The sequence below is a fragment of the Oncorhynchus kisutch genome, linkage group LG26 (assembly GCF_002021735.2).
Source record: "Oncorhynchus kisutch isolate 150728-3 linkage group LG26, Okis_V2, whole genome shotgun sequence".
In the NCBI taxonomy this organism is placed as follows: Eukaryota; Metazoa; Chordata; class Actinopteri; order Salmoniformes; family Salmonidae; genus Oncorhynchus; species Oncorhynchus kisutch.
In genome coordinates this window covers 19,748,454-19,770,152 of record NC_034199.2, presented here as the reverse complement: position 1 = coordinate 19,770,152, position 21,699 = coordinate 19,748,454, and the positions used below count along the sequence as shown (strand labels likewise).

General features: G+C 43.3%; 1 protein-coding gene across 10 annotated transcripts; it reads left to right on the top strand.

The window, feature by feature from the left end:
- The first annotated feature begins 1,047 nt into the window (after positions 1–1,047).
- LOC109870724 (DEAD-box helicase 3 X-linked) lies at positions 1,048–21,696 on the top strand. 10 transcript variants are annotated; one of them, XM_020461344.2, is made up of 20 exons: positions 1,048–1,371; positions 5,084–5,132; positions 5,259–5,306; positions 8,299–8,358; positions 10,778–10,957; positions 11,409–11,535; positions 11,634–11,741; positions 11,983–12,082; positions 12,213–12,348; positions 12,571–12,665; positions 12,831–12,929; positions 13,371–13,531; positions 13,724–13,868; positions 13,962–14,106; positions 14,993–15,040; positions 17,081–17,262; positions 17,443–17,560; positions 18,115–18,271; positions 18,400–18,536; positions 18,721–21,696. In XM_020461344.2, the coding sequence occupies exons 1-20, from the start codon at positions 1,327–1,329 to the stop codon at positions 18,816–18,818; spliced, it is 2,238 nt and encodes a 745-aa protein (XP_020316933.1). In that variant the 5' UTR covers positions 1,048–1,326; the 3' UTR covers positions 18,819–21,696. The 10 variants fall into 10 exon arrangements, with proteins under 10 accessions (XP_020316933.1, XP_020316937.1, XP_031661625.1 ...); XM_020461348.2 differs by having other exon boundaries at positions 1,049–1,371; positions 10,778–10,888; XM_031805765.1 differs by lacking the exon at positions 8,299–8,358 and having other exon boundaries at positions 1,049–1,371; positions 10,778–10,888.
- The last annotated feature ends 3 nt before the right edge of the window (positions 21,697–21,699 follow it).

Sequence of the window (21,699 nt, the reverse complement as noted above, 5' to 3'; positions counted from 1 at the left end):
GTGAGCTGAGATAAGGGTGGGGCTTTACCTAGCAAAGACTTATAGATGACCTGGAGCAAGTGGGTTTGGCGACGAATATGAAGCGAGGGCCAGCATATGAGGGTATGTGTGTGGTGATTTCGGCAGGTTACCTTAGTGATCTCAGGCACAGGGACTATGGTGGTCTGCTTGAAACATGTTGGTATTACAGACTGAGACAGGGAAAGGTTGAAAAAAACACTTGCCAGTTGGTCAGCGCATGCTCGGAGTACACGTCCTGAATGTTGACCTGAGCTCCCGAGTGGCGCAGCGGTCTAAGGCACTACATCTCAGTGCAAAAGGCATCACTATAGTACCTGGTTTCGCATCCAGGCTGTATCACATCCAGCTGTGATTGGGAGTCCCATAGGGCGGTGCACAATTTGGCCAGCGTCATCCAGGTTTGCCCGGAGTAGGCTGTCATTATGTGCCTAGTTAAATAAATAAAATAAAGGTCTTAGTGATCACACAGTTGTCTGGAACAGCTGATTCTCTCATGAATGTTTCAGTGTTACTTGCCTCGAAGCTAGCACAGAAGTATTTTCGCTCATCTGGTAGGCTCCAGCTCTCGGCTGTGCTTCCCTTTGTAGTCTGTAACAGTTTGCAAGCCCTGCCACATTTGAGGAGCGTCGGAGCCGGTGAAGTTCGATTCGATCTTAGTCCTGTATTGACGCTTTGCCTAGTGGAACCTACTTAGTATGGTGTGCTTAACCTGTCCAACACTTACAGTGTTGAATTGCAGATGATTGATATAAGGAGAAGAGGCCATTTCAGACAATTAAGCAATACCCAAAGTGCCGCGGCACAAGGTTTTGCTTCTTTTCCTTCACCTTGTCTCCTTTTCTTATGTCCTATCATAATATATGTTTACTACGATTTAATATGCTTGCTATTAGCAATATTATTTACTTTACTATCATACGCACTTCACCTGAGCAAAAAGAATGCATATTAATATTTCCGCGCGGGAATGTACAAAATTTGGAACATCGCGATGTCTGTTCTAAAATAGTGTTATCTCGCGGTACCTGTGCGCGTAACTTAGCTTCATTCCACCACGGAGAAGCCAGTGGAAGGTTACGGTTACAGCTCGAGTGGATACTTTAATTTGCAACCACGTAAAAACTGACAGAAAGGAACATTTATTTACACAATACACTTGTTTTATTGACTGAAAGGACATAAAGTTAGCAACATATTACGGACTGGAATCTAGGAAGAATTTTGTGATCTTCAAAGAAACTAGCTAGTGTGCTAACAAAGAAAATACTTTCCCTTGACAAATAACCCTCTCTATTCTCTTTAGTTATGAGTCATGTGGTCGTCGATAATCAACACGGTCTAGATCAGCAGGTGAGTGTTTTACTTAATTTATTTAATACAATTATAACTTAGGAAATATGGAGTTAGGACAGCTAAAATAACGTTCCGTCAGCTAGCGAAGCGTATGCTAAGCTACCAAGCTAAAGCGGTTCGTAGCCAAGTTAATGTTAGCCAGCTAACTGCGTGGATGTGGCTGGTAAAATGGTGGTTGGTGTGTCGCCGGTGACATTAACTGTGGTGATGGCGGATGCTGCCTAGCAATATTCAGTTTTGATAAGACTTGGGTAGTTAGAAAATTATTTGTTTCAACGATTACATATAGTGAACACTTGCTATCAATAACTGTATATTAATGTTGTTAGCTAGCTGACAGTCGAAAATACATATTTTAGTGTTTAATATGTAATTAGCCAGGCTAGTTGGCTACACGTAACAGGTCGGTATCGATTGCGTAGTTGATCTCACGTCAATCTTAACCAGGCGTGCTTAGGCCTTGGTTAATGTTGGCTATCTAGCTACAGAACCAATACTTGTTAGCAACATAGATAACTACCTAGCTGACATTTGATATTCAGATACATTTAGCGTGCTAGTTTACGTTAGCTAGCTAACTTAGCTGTTTGGATTGATGAAATTTTACCGGCCGGTAAAAGTAACTGCTGAGTCTTGAAACGTGGCGCAGGAAATAACAATCGCCAGTACTGTAGGTGAATAAAGTAACCTACTCCAGACTGCGTTTACAAAGCCAATCTACCATTGACTAGCTAGTGAGTTAATGTCGGGTTTTAGTTATGTAAAACATAGTTAGTTAACTTGCTTTTAATAAATGTTATGTGGATATTGGTCTATATAAGGTTACTTCGCCGGTATAATCGTGTTTGGATATAACGTTAGTCAGCAGAACAACGCTTCGATCACACCGACAGCATCATCTGGATTTGTATGCAGCAAAAGTTAAACATTCACTTTATGCTGCTGCCGCTTCTGTCAAGCCACTTACTCATACAGTTTGACGCATACGGTCGATAAATCCAACTTGTGCACTGCAACTGCCGCTGCAATGCTGCAAGGCAAACGCAGCGTTTCATCGGAAATGAATATAATTCTGGTGTACCAAAATGCCACCATTGTCGGTGTGTTGGAAGCGTTAGTCTTGGATATTTTGCACGTGATTCACTATGGTGGTGAAGCCTTGATCACACCTTTTAATGTCACTACATTTTGTTACACCAGAAGTACATGAAATTCTAATGGAATGCATTGTTTGCCTTGCAGCACTATGTTGTAGTGCGTTCTATTTGGTGCATATGCTGGATTTATCTAATGTATGCATCAAACCTTATGCATGAAGGGCTTGACAGAAACGTAAAGAAGGTGAAAATTGGATAAATCCAACATATGCGCTGCCTCTGCAACTTAATGTACTTCTGGTGTACCAAAGTGCAATGACCTGTTCAGTGCATGTGTCTATCCCCACGAGACACGATCATGGCAAGCAGATTAAAATACCTGAACCAACTATATTACTTTGGGGACAGGTCAAAATGCACATGAAACCATGATAGAAATTTAGCTAGTGTGCTGTTGCTAGCTAATTTGCTGTGGGAAAACATTGGGTTGTTATTTTAGCTGGATCTTTGTAGAATCTTGACCAGTGTTGGTTCATACAAAACCGTGTGTTCTCTACTCTGACAATTTAACCATGCATATAAAGGGGAAACCTAGTTTGTTTTTCTGTGGATTTTATATGGCGATTGGACGCAAACTTTAAGGTGCATTACCGCCACCGACTGGAGTGTGTACCAAGTTCATCTTTCAATCACCCACGTTATGCTCTTAAAAACTAATGGGGAAATGTGCCACAGCGCCTAAAGCATCTAAAATAGAATCAATTTCTGTTTTAGCGCTTGGCAAGCAGTTCAGGTGAAATGATTGACTAATGTGTTTGTGTACATTTATTTTGCAGCACAAGCAACTTGGGTGGTCTGGTCAGCATTTAACAGGCTGACCAAACCTGTAGCATTTCGTGCGTCTGTGTAGCTAAGCGCTAAAATAGAACTGGTAATGCGTCTCAGTTGGTTGCCAACTGCTGATCAAATCAACAGAAGAAAGATGAACGGGGAATAGGGCTGACCTCAATTAGTCAATTGTTTGGTCGACCAAGGTTGTTTTAGTCGAGCAGTAACCAGTATGTATGCATATATGTGCCCATCTCGGTGAACTAATCCTTTGCGGCGGCCTAGACTAAAGGCCAATTTATGCTTGATCCGTAAATGTTTATATCCAAGGACAAATTAGCTAGCAACAGCAAGCTAGGTAAATGTCCAATGCATGTTTCATGTGTGTTTCGACCTGTCCCCAAATTAATATAGTTGGTTTGGGTATTTTAACCGGAGTGTCATAAAAGCATATTTCCCCACACACAGAATCACTTCAGTAATGTAAACATTTGATTCACTGACTTAGTATACTGTGCATTTGGAAAGTATTCAGACCCCTTCAGTTTTTCCACATTTTATTTTAGACTTCTCTAAAATGGATTCAATACCCCCTAATGACAAAGCAAGGAAAGGTTTGTAGACACTTGCAAATTCATAAAATATAGATTTACATACGTATACTGATTTACATAAGTATTTAGACTCTTTGCTATGAGACTTGAAATTGAGCAACGGTGCACCCTGTTTCCATTTATCATCCTTGATGTCTCTACAACTTGGAGTCCACCGGTGGTAAATTCAATTGATTGGACCTGATTTGGAAAGGTGCACACCTGTATTTAAGGTCCCACAGTTGACAGTGGATGTCAGAGCAAATACTAAGCCATGAAGTTTAAGGCATTGTCTGTAGAGCTCCGAGACAGGATTGTGTCGAGGCACAGATCTGGGGAAGGGTACCAAAAAAATGTCTGCGGCGTTGAAGGTCCCCAAGAACACAGTAGCCTCCGTCATTCTTATAATGGAAGAAGTTTGAAGCGGGGTGGCAGTATCATGTTGTTGGGATGTTTTTCAACGGCAGGGACTGGGAGACTAGTCGGGAAAGATGAACAGAGCAAAGTACAGTGAGAGCCTTGATGACAACCTCTTCCAGAGTGCTCGGACCTCAGACTGGGGTGACGGTTTCCCTTCCAACAGGACAACAACCCTTAGCACACAGCCTAAACAATGTAAGAATGGCTTCGTGACAAGTCTCCTGAATGTCCTTGGCCCGGCCAGAGCCTGGACTTGAACCAGATCCAACATCTCTGGAGAGACCCGAACATAGCTGTGCAGCGACATTCCCCATAAAACCCGACAGAGGTTGAGAGGATCTGCAGAGAAGAATGTGAGGAACTCCCCAAATACAGGGGTGCCAAGAAGACTCAAGGCTGCCATTGGTGCTTCAACAAAGCTCTGAGTAAAGGGTCTGCATACTTAAGTAAATGTATTATTTCTGTTTTTTTCTGTTTTCACTTTGTCATTATGGGGTATTGTGTGTAGATTGGGGGGGGGGACAATTGAATAAATTTTAGAATAAGGCTGTAACGTAACAATGTGGAACCTGGTAAGGGGTCTGAACACTTTCTTAATGCACTGTACAGGCTATCCTTCATACTAAACTTGAACCTGTCCAATTAGTGCTAGGATCAGACTTTTGGCACTTTGCGCCATCAGATTTGGAAGCATTAATTCACCCGTGGTTGTATTTGACCATGCTTGTGGTAAAATCACTTGATGCACTCCAACAGTATTTTTGTTTTCAGCTTGCTGGCCTAGACTTGAACTCTGACGGACAGGGAGGAGGCACAGGCAGTAAGTATTAACAGCCAATAATTTGCATTCAGTGTAGCTCATTGTGGCGATCTTCATTGATGGCTTTACCGTACTATTTGTTTCTCAATGTGAAAACTGATTGTCCTACCATTTTCCACTTCCTAGGGCGTTACATTCCACCTCACTTGAGGAACAAAGAAGTTTCCAAAAACGGTAAGCGTTATCTTTGACACCCAATAAATCACATACAAGACATCAGCCCCGACTTGTATTACCAGGGTACAGACTCGCTCTGAGCGAGGTCTTCTGCCGATTGTTACCTGTTCCCAATTCTATAGGCCTACCTGCCTGCTTGTTTCAGGCTTGCACCCCCCCGAAAAACTCCCATGTTCTCCATTTAAATATTCAATGCCGTTGGATAACAAAGGACTTGTCATTAATGAAGGTGTGCAATAAGTTTTGGCCAGTGTTTTAATGGGTTCGGGACAGGTTGAAATTACAACTTCGACCAGAAATCCATGCATTTGTCAGTTAATCCCCAAGTTAATTGAAGCATTGTTGCATCAATCTAAGTTACATTTAAAAAAAATCCCCATCAAAATCAGTCAGTTAAAGCTAGAGGTATCAGCATCCTCCAGTATTGCACTTTCTCATCTGTGGTGAAAGGTGGCAGAGCTCCAGCTGTGTTTGTCAGACCATGAGACATCCTGAAAATCTTTTTCTAACGTCAAATTTATACCCCCTCTATGAAAAGGGGAGACTCACTAACACGATGGTGTTTTGCTCTACGACCCCCACAAGTCTCTGAACCGTTTGGGCTACAAACTAAAGGGACCACGTTATGGAAAGGGAATTCTCACAAATGTTCTCCATTTTGCTCAAGGACCCTCACAAGGGTCACCTGACTTGTCTGAAGATAACCGGTACCACTTTTTTAAAATTATAATTGAATAATACAGGTAGTTTTGTGACACCAAAAAAGGGGGTAAATGTGTGTTTAAAAAAAAACGTTTTGAGTTTTTAAAAACATATCTCCTAGATTTAAGACGCGCGTCAACCTTGTATCTTGTGATTAAGTTTCTGTGTCCTTTTATGAGTGTGTTTTCTATGGGTTTTAGTAATAGAGGCCAAAATCAATATATTTTTTGGATAGCCAAAGGGGCCTTAACATTAATAATCAAATAGTATGACTATGGGTCATTTAGCTGTCGTAAAACAATTCCATATGTCACCTTAGCCCCCCCCCCCTCCCCACCGTTTTAGACTAAATAATTACATTTTGTTAAATACACTTCCCCAGTGTAGAAGTTTTGGAAAGAAAATAAACCCAGGGGTTGCGTTAGAATTCCGAAATCTGCATTTTCAATACGCTGTCCATCAGAAAAGCAGATGTAACTTTTTTTGCTAAAATAAAGTCTTAGTGGGTTTTGTGGTTGTGTAAGGCTTATTCATCTATTTAGCCATGGTATAATTTCACAAGCCTCTAATTTGATTATTGTGGACTGTCAAATGTAGTGTATTTTACTTTTAATTGTACAACAACGCACGCCTATTTGGAGAACAACAAAAAATCTAGATGCGTGTTGTGAATCACCAATAATAAAAATTAAAAAATGTATAGGCTTAAGCCATATTGCCCAGCCCTACAATGACGTACAACCTGATTTGTCTTTCTTGACTAACAACTCTTGGCTCACAGGCGTGGAAATAATAAAATTATGTTCACATGACATGGAATACTTAATGTACAAAGGTCGCCCTTCTACCTGCGTAAGGAGTTTACCGCAAGCCAATGCTTCTACAGCTCTCGATAAACGTAATAGCGTTCCTAACAAATAAGGAAACGTACCGCCTGAGGTCCTATTGATCGTCGTGGAAAGCTGCCACCGACCATCCAGGGGTGACAAAACACTGGAATGGGGTCCGTATTGCTCACTGCGTGCGCTTGGTTCATACAGCTTTTAGCTGCTAAAAGCGGTTGTAATAAAATGAGCGATGTCTCTTTTCTTCCTAGAAATTTGGATCTAACGGTTTAAACTACAAAATATTGTGACCCCATGACTGAAAGATGAGGCTCTCAGGAACACTGTCTTCTGTTTCCCTCAGAAGGTCTTAAAACAGACTGGGCAGGAGCAGGCTGTAAACCAGACTGGTGGAAAAAACATCTATGATCTCTTCTACACAGAAGATCATACACAATTGCCTGTTTTCCTCAACTTCCCAATACATTTCTGATGAATTTCAAACCATAACACCTGATTTTAAATATTATTACAAATCAGTCAATCAATTTTACTGCCATAGCTCAAAGAGAAAAGTTAACATTGGTTGTTTACTTCATCACTTTTTTTCATAAATTTCTCCCCAATTTTGTGGTATCAAATTGTTAGTAGTTACTGTCTTTTGTCATCGCTACAACTCCCGTACGGACTCGGGAGAGGCGAAGGTCGAGAGCCGTGCGTCCTCCGAAACAACCCAATCAAGCTACACTGTGCCCGGCCCGCCACAGGAGTTGCTAGTGCGCGATGAGACAAGGTTATCCCTGCCGGCCTAACCCGGACGATGCTAGGCCAATTGTGCGCCGCCCCATGGGCCTCCCGGTCGCGGCCGGCTGCGGCAGAGCCTGGGCTCGAACTCAAACTCAGAGTCTCTGGTGTCACAGCTAGCACTGCGATGCAGTGCCCTAGACCACTGCACCACCCGGGAGGCCATTACATCACTTTTTTAACATGGTGGGGCCGGGATTATTTTTGGGGCATGTGTCAAAAGTCTGGAAACCCTTGAGATGCATACACCAAAAATAGCAGAGGATATTGTTTCAATCGTGGCAACTTTTTTTTCTAGACCTGGCCCAACAAAAATACTTCCAGTTAATGCACAAGAGAAATCATCAACATTCTCTCTGCCATTTCTGAATAATCTGCATGATTGTTAGATTTGGAAAGTTACCAGTTGTGTTTACTGCTCGCTGCCACTGGGTCCAACAGATCACAATATTCTTAAGGGAAAGACAAGCCGGTGTCCTAAGAAAACATTCTCATGCTAACTAGGCTAGCACTGACTTGCCTCTGAGAAGTTGTACACATATTAAATGCCAGAGTATATCCCAATGAACATCTCATTATTCATGGTAAAGCGTTTGTTTTTTGGGTTAGCTTCATCTCACACTTTTGTGACATTGTTTTTTATTTTTATCCCACAACAGAAAATGCTTATTCCTCTGGTAGACAGTACGGTTATTCAGTGCCACCTCCAGTGAACTTCTGTAAGTGCCTTCCGTCTCCTTTGTGCTGAGGGCACCCTGCATTTGTAGTTGCATGAAATGGCCTTTTACATACCAGAAACACCAATGTGGGTTGTTCCAGGTGCACCAACGTAAACTGAATCTGTCTATGGAACCCAATGTGAAGGGGATTAGACTTTTTTGAAAAACAATGCGACACCCAGCTTCAAACCTGAAACTGATTTGCTTTTTTTTCTGCTGGTTTTGCTCAGATGCTGCTTACAAATTATATGTGAGGGAACAGGATATGATAGCTCCATCTAGGCCAATGCATTAGATTTTTGAAATTCTTTTGCTGACATTGCAGCACATCTAATTTTAACATCTTATTATAGCTGCTTTCAATGATGAGCTATCCGTATTTAGAACTTGTTTTGTGTGTGTGCCATCTTGCACATGTTCTAACCCACAGTATTTTCCATATTGTAAGCCTTTACAATATGTAGTGTCCCTGAAAGTTTCATTTAAACAGTACCCTCAATGCCACCAAAGACACACAAATAACTATACACCTGGATGGGATAACTGTATGGCCGGTAACTATTAGTGTCATGGCAAACTACTCTTGCATCAGCCAACTTATGGAAGGAGAATCTGTTTTTATAGCCTCCTTCCCCTGTACCTTTGCTTAGGTTACCCAAGACTGGCCTCTCAAGAGCTAGACTTTTACCACTTTAACAATGGGGTCTGGTCAGACAGAAATGGTATGCCTGTATACCTGCATGCCATGTAGGCTATTCCCCTAAGAGAACACCACACCCAATTCCCACTACCGGGAATAGGGTATCACTTGAGAATATGCAGCCATGGACTGGTATCAAAGCTGTGTGTTCTAGTATGCAGTAGCTTGCCTCTGTTGCATGGTTGTTTAAAATTGATATTTTTAGTGAGATTGCGTCGCTAGAATGGCTGTATTACTAATGCCAATGGGAGCTGCAGTATGCTCAATGTTAACATCCTTATGTTGTGTATCTGCAGTAGGAATACAGCTGTATCAAAACAAACCTTTGGTAGTATTTACTACCTTCTGGTCATTCTAGGAGTATGCAAATTGAATGGAATCAAAGCAGGGACTCCCGTATGAAGGAAATGTTGCACATTTGATGAGCTTAAATAGCTATTAGCCTTTACTTGGAATCATTCCAATAGGCACTGTAATTTACCAAGGAAAACCTTGTGTAACTTGTTGGGGTCTGAAATTGTGTGGCTTAGATGTAAGGGCTTCGCTTGTCTTTAGCATTGTGCCATGCGTATTGATGTCAGAGCTTGCAGTGTGCTGCTGTAGGGGGTGACTGATCTGAATCCTGATTGGTTATGTGATTCCTCTATCCTTCCACCTTAATCTGTGTTAACTCTACTGTCCAGAAATAGTCCCTCCATAAAGAGTAAGCAGACCTGCTAATTTTACTGTCTGATTGAACATTTGCTAAGCCACTCTATACATTCATATAGTATATTGCTTACTGTTGGAGTCTTCAACTCAAGTAATTTAGACAGAATTGTCTTTTATTAATCTAGCTCATTCAGCCTGCACCAATATGAATTACACGTTATTGCGTCCAAACTGTTAATGCACAGTTTGCATCAATAGAGGACTAGGCTAAATGAACAAGTATTTCTGGACCCCTTGTCCAACATGAAACTAGCTGACTCAGTTTCTTAGCAATGCCTCTGAATGGTAGTCTTTGATCCTACAGAATGTGGCTACTGGCTAGCGCTGTTTGCATATTGCCCAGGGATATGAACAGTGTGTGTTTGTGCACAGCACTAGGCCTGGTCTGAAGCCTCAGCTGGTGTGTGTATTCACCACATTAGGTTTGCCCTGTGTGTGAGAAATCTGGTGTTGAAGGAGCCGCTGAGGACCCACCAGTGGATGTGGAAGCTGCTGCTTACTACATATTTAGGCTACCTTTTATCTGAAGCTTTACCACCTTGAAGTGAAAGAAAAACCCTATGGGTTGGGGCTGTTTGTCACGTCTGGCAGTGGTGAAGCCCTAAACGGTCCCCTGACCAGCCTGCTGCCTAGCCTGCACTCATAATGGTCTGATCTTGTATTGTAGGATTCTTTGGAAGTATAGGTTTTCTGCAGAGATGTTCTGTTGTGAACTCATACTGCCAAGTTCAGTCAGTTGGCCTCCCTTTTTACAAGGTTGAATCTCTAAAATATAGTTTTAGAAGTCCTTTGATCAATAGTCACTAGCTTTGCCAAATCCCACTTGAAAGGAGGGTGATGGGAACTGATATTTTAATAGTGATGTGAGTATTTTCCTTTGTCTGTGGGCTTGGGAGTCCAATCTATCCCCTTCGTAGTCTCTGAACATGACAGCCCCATAGTACACTTTCTCTACCTCCGTCTCATCATCCCCCTCTTCCTTTCATTCCCCTCACCCTGTCCATGAAGACTCTCCAGGAGGATGGGACAGCGGACGCAGCAACGGCTTTGCCAATGGTTACCATGACAACCGCAATACGGGCTTCGGGGGACGCGGCGGGCCTCCCCGAAATGACAGAGGTGGGCGTGGCAGCTACCGCGGTAACGGCATGGGTGGTGCCTCGTTTAATCAGCCAATGCACATCGCAGGTGGGGAAACCTACTGTGCCAAATTGTATTTATCTATTCCGCAGTAATAACCAATACTATTAGACTAATGCAAGTAGTAGATATTGTATTATGCTCTAGATCTGGTCCTCAAGGTCCTACTGTGCATATAGACCCATTTTTACTCGGTAATGACTACTAATAGACTATCTGCAGAGGCAGAATTTCCTTGAGTCACCAGTAATTGAAATAATGTAAGAATAAAATACTTAATACAAATAAGACTCCTTTACTTAAGACACGTATAGCTATATGTTTTATTGATAAAATACGCAGACAATACTTGAAAGATACAGAAAAAAACCGCCCCTGCAGATTCAGTCTATCCTATACTCCAATCATTCGATCAAATCCATTTACCAAAATGGCTGTTTGCTTCCCAAGCAATATTTGAATGGTGGTACTCACTAAGCTATCCACTCTCTCTCGCTAGGGTTTAGTGCTGGACAGGATGGTGGAGGCTGGGGAGGTACTCCCAGACAAGACGCGGCCTATAACAGCTTTGGCGGGAGGGGAAAGTCTTCTTTCTACAACGACCGTGGATCATCAGGGGGCAGAGGGTACGTACCAGTCAGCGGAATGTATTTTGCTATACAAGTAGGTGTGTGTTCAGACAGCTGATGATTGTGAAGTGTGTTGAGCAGTGTGTCTGTTGTAGTTATCAGCGTGGAGGTTATGGCGGTGGAGGCAACAACCGCTGGCAGGAAGACTCCAGGGACGATGAGGACTGGTCCAAACCCAGCCCCGCCAATGAACGCTTGGAAGCGTGAGTCACACTCTTCTCCTCTCAACTGTTACATTGGCCAAAACCAGTGTGTCTAGGAGTTCTGCAACTTTAAGTGTGCCATTTTATATAAGCATACTCAACCATATTGATCTTAGACTCACTCTTACAGCTGGGAGTGTGCAATAGGAGTGTTCAGCAATTTTGGGTAACTTTTTAAACAGTCATGTTAGGTGTTGTCTAATGTGATGTCCTCTAACCCAATCTTTTTCTGCTCATCCAGGGAGCTGTTCTCAAGCGGCAACACAGGTATTAACTTTGAGAAATACGACGACATTCCGGTGGAGGCCACTGGATCCAACTGCCCGCCACACATTGATAGTGTAAGTCACGTCACTGGCTTTACAGTAAACAATTGTCTTGTAGATCAAGGGAAACACGCTATGGAACACTTTCAAGTAACTCTTGTTGACAAAAGTTAAAACTAACAGCGCCTGTGTTTTGGTATTTCAGTTCCATGATGTGGACATGGGTGAGATCATCATGAGCAACATTGCCCTGACCCACTACACGCGGCCCACCCCTGTCCAGAAATACGCTATCCCGGTCATCAAGTCCAAGAGAGACCTCATGGCTTGTGCTCAGACTGGTAAGAGAATGAATGAAGAAGCTTTACTTCAAGGTGGGAGACTGTAGCGGAAGGATTCGCTAGAGGATAAAATGGAATTGAGCCTGTTTAGGGACTTTAATTTGATTCTCTTGCATTACAAATTTAGCTAAATATTTAAAACATGTTTGGAGTTTTTCTTTCAGACCAGCAAAAATGAATGATTATTGTATTGAGTAAATGAATGACTGTTCCTTTCCTCAGGCTCGGGTAAGACTGCAGCCTTCCTGGTGCCAGTGCTGAGCCAGATCTACACACAGGGGCCTGGAGACGCTGCAGCGGCTGGCAAGAATGGACAGGTACACTCACATACACGAGCAGCCTGCAACGTTGAGTTTTTCCATCAATCTGAAACGCTGCTTTTCTATGAAAGCAATTAAATTGCCCCCTCCTGACCTTGCAGGTGTGCTATTTATTTATGTGGTGTGTTGAGGTTGACCAACACTTGTTGCTTCCCTCCACAGGACAGTGGTAAATATGGGCGCCGTAAGCAGTATCCTCTCTCCCTGGTCCTGGCTCCTACCAGAGAACTGGCCCTGCAGATCTACGAAGAGTCCAGAAAGGTGTTGGCTAAAACTCCACCCACAGACAGACAAAACCATACACGATGGACAGACCACGAGTGGTGTTGTAGTGACACCAGTATAGTAGAGTAGCCTTGTTGCGGCTAAGGAAGATGGTGAACTGAATGTTACTGATTCCCAACAGGCTGATTGATTGCAACTAGATAAATAAAATGTATTTTCTTGGCATGCACACTTTCCCTGTACTGTGTGTGTTATGGAGGGGCAAAATGCCCAGTGCCATGTCTTCTGGTTCCATCTTTAATCACTGGTACAATCTTATATCGTGTCAAAATGAATGCGCATCAAGTTCTATGTAACATAAGTGTTCATCTCGGTAACATCTGTTATAGAACGATACTCCAAAGACAATGAAAGGGTGATGGTTGAAACTGAATTATGGCTATACTAGTGTTCTGAACTGTCCTGTGTATCTCTTAGTTTGCGTACCGCTCCCGTGTGCGTCCCTGTGTGGTGTACGGTGGGGCTGACATCGGCCAGCAGATCAGAGACCTGGAGCGAGGCTGCCACCTTCTGGTGGCCACACCCGGGCGCCTGGTGGATATGATGGAAAGAGGCAAGATTGGCCTCGACTACTGCAAGTGAGTGGGGCAGGCGCTAACACTAACAAATTGGCTAACACCAAAGAGTTTGCTAAAGCAAACAAGTTCTCTTGTTAGTTAACTCATTAGTACTGGTTAACTAGTGCTGAAGAGTTGGCTAATGTTTTGTCCAACACTAACATAAGTGAGTGACCAAAGTGCTAAGTGAGCTGTTTCTGTCATCGCTGTCAGCTACCTGGTGCTGGACGAGGCTGACAGGATGTTGGACATGGGTTTTGAGCCCCAGATCAGACGCATCGTGGAGCAGGACACCATGCCCCCTAAAGGCATCCGTCAGACCATGATGTTCAGTGCTACCTTCCCCAAGGAGATCCAGGTACACAAGCATGCACCAGTAGTGACGCAAGCTTGAGAAATAGAGTAAAATCCTGGGTGCGTGTTTCTGACTGTGTGTATTTCTGACTGTTAGATGCTGGCGCGTGATTTCCTAGAGGACTATATCTTCCTGGCCGTGGGCCGCGTGGGCTCCACCTCAGAAAACATCACCCAGAAAGTAGTGTGGGTGGAGGATGGTGACAAGAGATCCTTCCTCCTGGACCTGCTCAACGCTACAGGTAAGGAACGCACACGTGAACGAACAAAGACACCAACTCTACTCCATAACCCTCAAACCCTTTTACACATGCTCACGTTCTCACACCAAACTCCATCATTCACACAGGTATAACGTTCAATCCAATGATGTATATTAGCCCTGGATTGCTGATGATATGTATTGGTCATTGAGAGGCTCTGAAGCCACCGGTCGGCCATATTGGCACTCCCCAGTAGGAGCAGTCCTTCATAGGAATTAATGGAATTCTACACTATTTCAATTAATGTTTCTAGGACAAAATTACATGTTTTTAATTATTTTGTGTTGTAGTGGGCACAGTAACATTAGTAAAGTCAAATGTTTACTTTAAAGATGTTTTTATATATTTTGTCTCAAAATATAAATTTTAAGTGTGCATTGAGGTGGTCAGGAATAAAATAAATGTGGAAAACATAAATGTAGAGATTAAGAAATGCATTTCTATAGCTTCCAAAATGTTTTTTACAATAGTGGGGCAGTGCCAAGATGGAGACACGGTGGCTTCAACACTGTGCCCCGTATCAGTCAACTAGTGTGTGTATATCTAAATCATTGGTTCAGTCACAGATGTATTGAAACAAATTGATGATACTTGCTACAGTGTTTATCTAAAAGGGTACATTTGATAGCCTTTTCCCTTGCCCCCACCCCCAACCACCTGTTAGTCTGTATGCCCAAAGTAAATGAACTGCCCCATGGACATGTCTCCTAAACTAGTTGACATGATGAACCTTCACCATTCTCCCCTGGGTGAAACGGAGGGTGGATGATTGGGAAAGCGCTAGTTATTACATATCTGTTAAGAACTGTTAAGTTACTCCACACTGCCTTTGGTTTACTCTACTGGGCGGTTTGGTTTTATTTAGTCATTCCCAGTGATGCTCCTGATGTTCAGGAGGCTGCAGTGACACCCGGTAAGTATTATTATGGTACTATAACCCCCAGTCTGACCCTCCCAACTGGCAAACATCCCACTCCATCCTTTTCCCTTCCCTGGTCCCCAACCCTCTTTCTCCTTTCATAATTTCTCAAAAGGGCTTTAGGGCCAGACATAATGGTTGTAGTCTCAGGGCCAGGGGAATCCTACCCTTAGGTCAGGGGTGGGCAACTCGAGGCCTGGGGAGCTGTGGTGTGCAGGCTTTTGTTCCAGCCCAAAACTAAGACTAAATTACAGCCCTCCAGGACCAGGGTTTGCCAACCCTGTCATTAGAACCAGCAGTAACGCTTACCATCCTCAAAGGAGGATGTTAATTGGAGCACAGCTTTGGTGTTTTTGGCTTGGTGTTACTGTCTGGGTGTTACACACACACACACACACACACGTGTGGGAGATTTTAAGGACACGTTGGGCTGTTGCCTTTGTAAACTGAGCTACACTCTGTTAGTCAACTGTCTAAAGGAGCTACGTCTCCTATAAAAGTAGGTTTAGTCAATCTATGTTAAAGGGGGAAAAAATATAAATTAACTATGTTTTGTGGGGGGGAAAGATAGATGATGAGTTTCCAATGACCTCATCGGTGTTGAACCAATTATGAGTAGGTGTTGTCATTGGAAACACTTCTATCTTTTTTTTATGACAAAACATGATGAATATGAAGTTAAACATTTTAGAAACAGCTGATTCAACTAATCAAAGTTTGATTACGTTAGCACAAGAACTGTTCGTTGGGAGCTTCATGAAATGGATTTCCATGACTGAGCAGCCACACACAAGCTTAAGATCACTATGCAATATGAGTGGCATAAGGCTTGCCACCGTTGGACTTTGGAGCGGTGGAAACACGTTCTCTGGAGTGATGAATCACGCTTCACCATCTGACAGTCTGACAAACAAATCTGGGTTTAGCAGATACCTGGAGAAGGCTAGGTGGTGGAGGAGGAATATTGGTCTGGGCCTGTTTTTCATGGTTCAGGCTAGGCCCCTTAGTTCCAGTGAGGGGAAATCTTGACTCTACAATGACATTCTAGATGTTTCAGTGCTTCCAACTCAATGGCACCAGTTTGGGTTAGGCCTTTTCCTGTTTCAGCATGACAATCCCCCTGTGCACAAAGCATGGGCCATAATGGTTTGTCAAGATCTGTGTGGAGAAACTTGACTGTCCTGCACAGAGCCCTGACCCCACCACCCATTTGAACACCTTTGGGATGAATTGGAACGACCGACCGACTGACTGCAAGCCAGGCCTAATCGCCCAACCTCACTGATGGTCTTGTGGCTGAATGGAAGCAATTCCCAGCAGCCATGTTCCAACATCTAGTGGAAAGCCTTCCCAGAAGAGTGGAGGCTGTTATAGCAGCAAAGTAGGGACCAACTCCATATTTATGCCCGTTAATTTTTTTAAATGAGATGTTCGATGTACAGGTGTCCACATACCTTTGTATGCTGAATAAGCAAGTTATGAGAATTGAGACCCTCACAAGTTTGACAAAATTACCTTTCAGTATAATACGGCTATTTAGGCCTTGGCCCACCAATTGGTTCAACACCGATCAACCTCCTTTTGTGAGCTCTTCATTAGAAGCACAAGTTAAACTGTCCACTCAAAGATTAGCTGTAATTTATCACGAAAGGTGATAAATATGATTGGTTGAAGATGACGTAGACCTACGTCAGAATATCAGATCTCAACAATTGAAGTGTTTAACATCACCAGTACCACATCTTTGATATATATAGTAATAAGTGCAATGTGACTGTAAAAGAGACTTGTTGGAATGTCTGACAAGGGCCATAATGCAGGGCTGTCCTGCACCATCTGGGACATGTGGTCACCCTATCAGCACCTGCTCTGTTAGCGCAGCACCATTTTTTGTTTCTGATCCCATCGCCCCTCTCATTGTCTGAAGTCTTTATCCTGCTCATAGCCTGTGCGCTAAGTACTCAACGTTTGCTTGATTTTCTTTTCATCTCTTTCGCGCGCTCTCGCTACGTCTCTCTTCCTCACTCTGTCTAGGTAAGGAGTCTCTGACATTGGTGTTTGTGGAGACCAAAAAGGGAGCAGACGCCCTGGAGGACTTCCTGTATCGTGAGGGCTACGCCTGCACCAGTATCCACGGTGATCGCTCCCAGAGAGACCGAGAAGAGGCGCTGAACCAGTTCCGCTCTGGCCGCTGCCCCATCCTGGTGGCCACCGCGGTACGGCAACACACACACCCCTTCTGTGTGGCAGTGATGTCATTTCCCCCTTTTTATCCTACACGCATCAAAACGTATCGGAATTTGTTTTGAAGCTACTACAACCGTAACGAAAATCACCACCTGAAAGGTTTTCGCCATTGCTGGTTGCATCATGTTTCCCTCTATCTTCTCCTCCAGGTGGCTGCGCGGGGTCTGGACATCTCTAACGTCAAGCACGTCATCAACTTTGACCTGCCCAGCGACATAGAGGAGTATGTCCACCGTATCGGTCGTACAGGCCGTGTGGGGAACCTGGGTGAGTGGGACTAGTGTTTGAGGGGGGTTTTCCCATCATGACCCATTTTGTGTGTGTAGGATTTTGACCCAGCTCTAACACACCAAGATTGTGTTCGAGGTCATGCGAAGGAAAACGTTTTAAAACATTTTGCTACCAAAACAAGAGTGAGCTTTTTTTTGTTTGCTGCATAGTTAGTTGTATAATTAGAATGGTGTGCTTAGCTCTGCACAATAGTAGATTGTCCCGTTGTGTTGGAGAGTGCATTACCACACTGGTGCCGGTGGATAACTGTGTTCGTGTTGGCCATGCGCCTCTGTGTATTACATCTGATACGACTGGGATGGTAGCTAGTCCGAACAGACTCAGCAACATGTTGTAGAAACAAGAGAATAACTGAGGATAAACAGTCAAACTGCACTATTATATTACTTAAGATCTCACACTGCATGAATTGTCTTTTTAAGAAGCCTTAAGTCTTTCAAGAACTGAAGTTGCTCATTCCACCGCATGCCCTGGAGAGTTGTGCTGCATGATATGTGTGTAGCGTATTGAGAGCTGTCTGCGTTTTGTAGGTCTGGCCACGTCGTTCTTCAACGACAAGAACAGCAACATCACTAAAGACCTGCTGGACATCCTGGTGGAGGCCAAGCAGGAGGTGCCGTCCTGGCTGGAGAGCCTGGGTTATGAGAACCAGCACAAGGGCAACACAGGACGTGGACGCTCCAAGAGGTGCACGCACAACTTTTTCAGGGATGTTAATGTCCCACCAATGGTTTTAGATCAGAAAGGAGCTTCTCAAGAAAGGAGAATAGCTACATGTTCTGTGTGTATCAACTTTTGTTCTCTCGCTCCGCTAGGTTCTCCTCTGGTGGATTTGGTGCCAGGGACTACCGTCAGACACCCGGTGGTGGCGGCTTTGGCGGTGGTGGTGGGCGCGGAGGCCCACGCACCGGGGGTTACGGAGGGGGCGGAAGCCGTGGCGGCTTTGGTGGAGGTAAGCGCTAGGCCCTTTTCAGAACCATTTGAAGAGCCACTCTAAATGTCCCTTAGTTTTTATCCATGATGATTTGGAATTCCTGACTCAATCATGTGTGAGGGGTCATCCATATAGATTAATTCAGTAACTCACATACAGCTATCATAACAATCTACTGACCCTCGACCTCTGTCCTTCCCAGGTGGCTTTGGAGGCGGGAACTCCTATGGTGGCAACGATGCAGGCTACGGTGGCAACTACAGCCACTCCGGTAGTGGAACAGACTGGTGGGGCAACTAGTCATAGAAACCCGGTTGCCACGCCAACCAAACCGATCCCCTCACGGAAACCACATGTTGACTACGCCAGACTAAAATACCCCCGCTCACTCAACCCTGTGTAGTTTTCACTGACACACAGTACATTACACACATTGCGATTCTCTGCCCCTTCGCTTCTCTCACACGGAGAACGACGCAACGCGAAGATATAACCAGTGTGATGCCAATCCACTGGAGAAGAGCAGAGATTTGCACACTTAAGATTAAGAGTGCGCATGTAAGGATGCTGACATGTATTGTCTGATATAGCAACTCCAGACTTTCATTGTTCAAAACAGCACATCCTTTTTTTCTTTGTATAAACAAAAATAAGAACCTAAAAGAATAACCTGAGGATCATTTGTATGTTAATGTACTGTGCCTTTTGAATTTAGACAGGACTAATTCTGTTGTCATTTCACCAAATGAATGTGGCCAAGAGCTCTAAATTGTATTTTATTTTGGGGGTGAAAAAAGAAACAGAAAAAAAAAGCTTGTACTTAATCAAACCTTGGCAAACACTGGGGGCATTGTGACTCGCTCGAGTCATGAATCCATTTGAACCTTTCAAAATTGTCGCAGGGTCATCATGTAGCCTTTTATCGAGTTCAAACAGCTAACTTCACTGTAGCGTCCGACCTCACTGGGCCGTACTCCTAGTTTGGCCAATAACTGTATTCTAATCTTTAAAGGACGAAGAGTTCGATTACTTTTTAATTTTTTCGCTCACTCTATCCTGGATAGGCTCCTCTAAGGATACGGTAGTCTTTCCAATAGCCATTCCAGTTGTGATCTCTTAACACGAAAAGTCGTTAAAATCAATGCTAACAAACACACACTAGGGTTTAATTCAAACAAACACTCAATGAATTGACTTGACAGTGTTATGGCAGCTAGTAAGTTACCTGCCACTAGCTACATTAACTGGGCAGTGTTTTTTGGTTTGTTTACATTTTGAAGAGTGGACGCATGCGCGTGGTATTGTAAAACTGGCAGTTTTGAGTGAAATGTTTCTTCTATAAACATGTATCAACAAAAAAAATGCCCGCCATCTTGGAAGTGAAGTTCAAAATGGCTGCACAAGGACCACAGCGTCGGGGGGGGCAGGGGGGGACGATAGCGTCGGGGAGGCACGGTGTGGTGCAGCGTTAACATTAAACAGTCTTACCGTTGACCGCCGAGCCGGTATTCTACGCATGCTAGTGTTTTGTTTTTTGGTCAAGGAGATATAAGACAAATGAACCGAGTCGCAGGCTTAACTTAATTACAAACGTTTTCTCTTTTCAAGCTGTGTTGGAGGGGCATGGTTCATCTATCCGAGACAAGCAGTAGGAGGTCCATCACTAAGGGTTAACCAGTCAGAAAGCAAAGGGACTGGACAGCAGGACAGTTGTCGCCGGGGTTATGGGGTGAAGGTCAAGGGTTATCAGTGCACCGCCATTGCTTTGGTTTCCATTGCTCCTTGCTGTGAAGGTGGCCAAAGACTGGGGACTGTTGTCCCCTTCCTTATGGTACATGTGTACTGTCAACTCTGGGAGGTAGTCAGCTTTAGATGTGTATGAAGCTCTGGTTCTGACTGGCCAGACAAGGCTTTTCCCCTCAAAGAGCAGCAGCCAACGAGAGGATGAGAGATGGGGCATTGGAGTATCTCTAAGTGCACTACGTTTCTTAAGTGTATTGTGCCTTTTGAACTTTTTAAATGTATTCACTTTAAAAGCGGATGCACTGACAGTGAGAACTTGGATTGAAAGGTGCTACTTGAGTTGTGTGTAGGCCCTTGTTTGTTGTCGTGCCCATCAAGTTTTACAAAAGTTATTTTATTGCACATCTAGAGTTTTATATAAATGTCTTGAATACATGTCCTTAAGCTTCCAAATATTGTGTGTGAGGAGATTGTGGGAAAAAAACGCAGCTTGTTTACAAAGGGGAAGGGTTCTCAACATTTAAACAGGATTTATTTGGGACCAGGGGATTTAGCAGTTGGGAATTTAGCCATTTGCACACAGATTTCTAGATTCTACTTTTGCTGCTAGTTTTGTGTAATTTATTAAGCATTTCTGAGAGATATTTATTTTTGTAAGCCTCAAAGTGATTCTTTGAAAGTTACAAGAAACTTGACCAAAAGACGGTAACAAAAACACTGGCACTTGAATGTTGAATGTCACCTGTATGCGTGAAAAAAAATTATATATTTCGGGGTAGTGTGAGCTTTTTAATGTTTAAGACATATTGGACTCGGGTCAAAAATAATAATATCCACAGACGTCAGGGCCTGAGGCCTTGAAACATCTCTAAATATTATATAGTCAAATTGGCCTTCAAAAAGAGAAATGGAATTAATCAAACATGCCAAGGTTTGGAATTAAAGTTGTTAAAAGAGCAAAATCTAATTTTCCTAAATCTATCGGTGCAGAACTGTTCGGGATTCTCAAATTGTATGCATTGTTTATAATAACTTTATTCTAATTTGACCTGACTTATATTTATAAAAAAATCCAGTGTATGTCTGGCACATGACAATCTTAAAAAACAATGTGGTTTATTCTCTATTGTTGCATTTGCATATGGCACCTCTGGGGATTGTTTCCTCCGAGTATTGAGCAGGTCTCAGCTGCAGTAGTGTTACCCACAGTAGCAGCACATTAACTGCTAGCCTTACCACAGGAAGAATAGGCTACAAGCACCACTTGCTCAGTGCCCTGAGGAAGAACAACCCAGAGCTCCTTAGACTTAGACTTTGCTTTCTGTACTAGCTTAGAGGCTAATGCACAGCATGGGAAAAGACTCAGCTGTGTAATTATTGTATGATTTTACCTAAATAAAGTTTGAATGCAAAAGTACCATATTAGAAAAATCAAGCA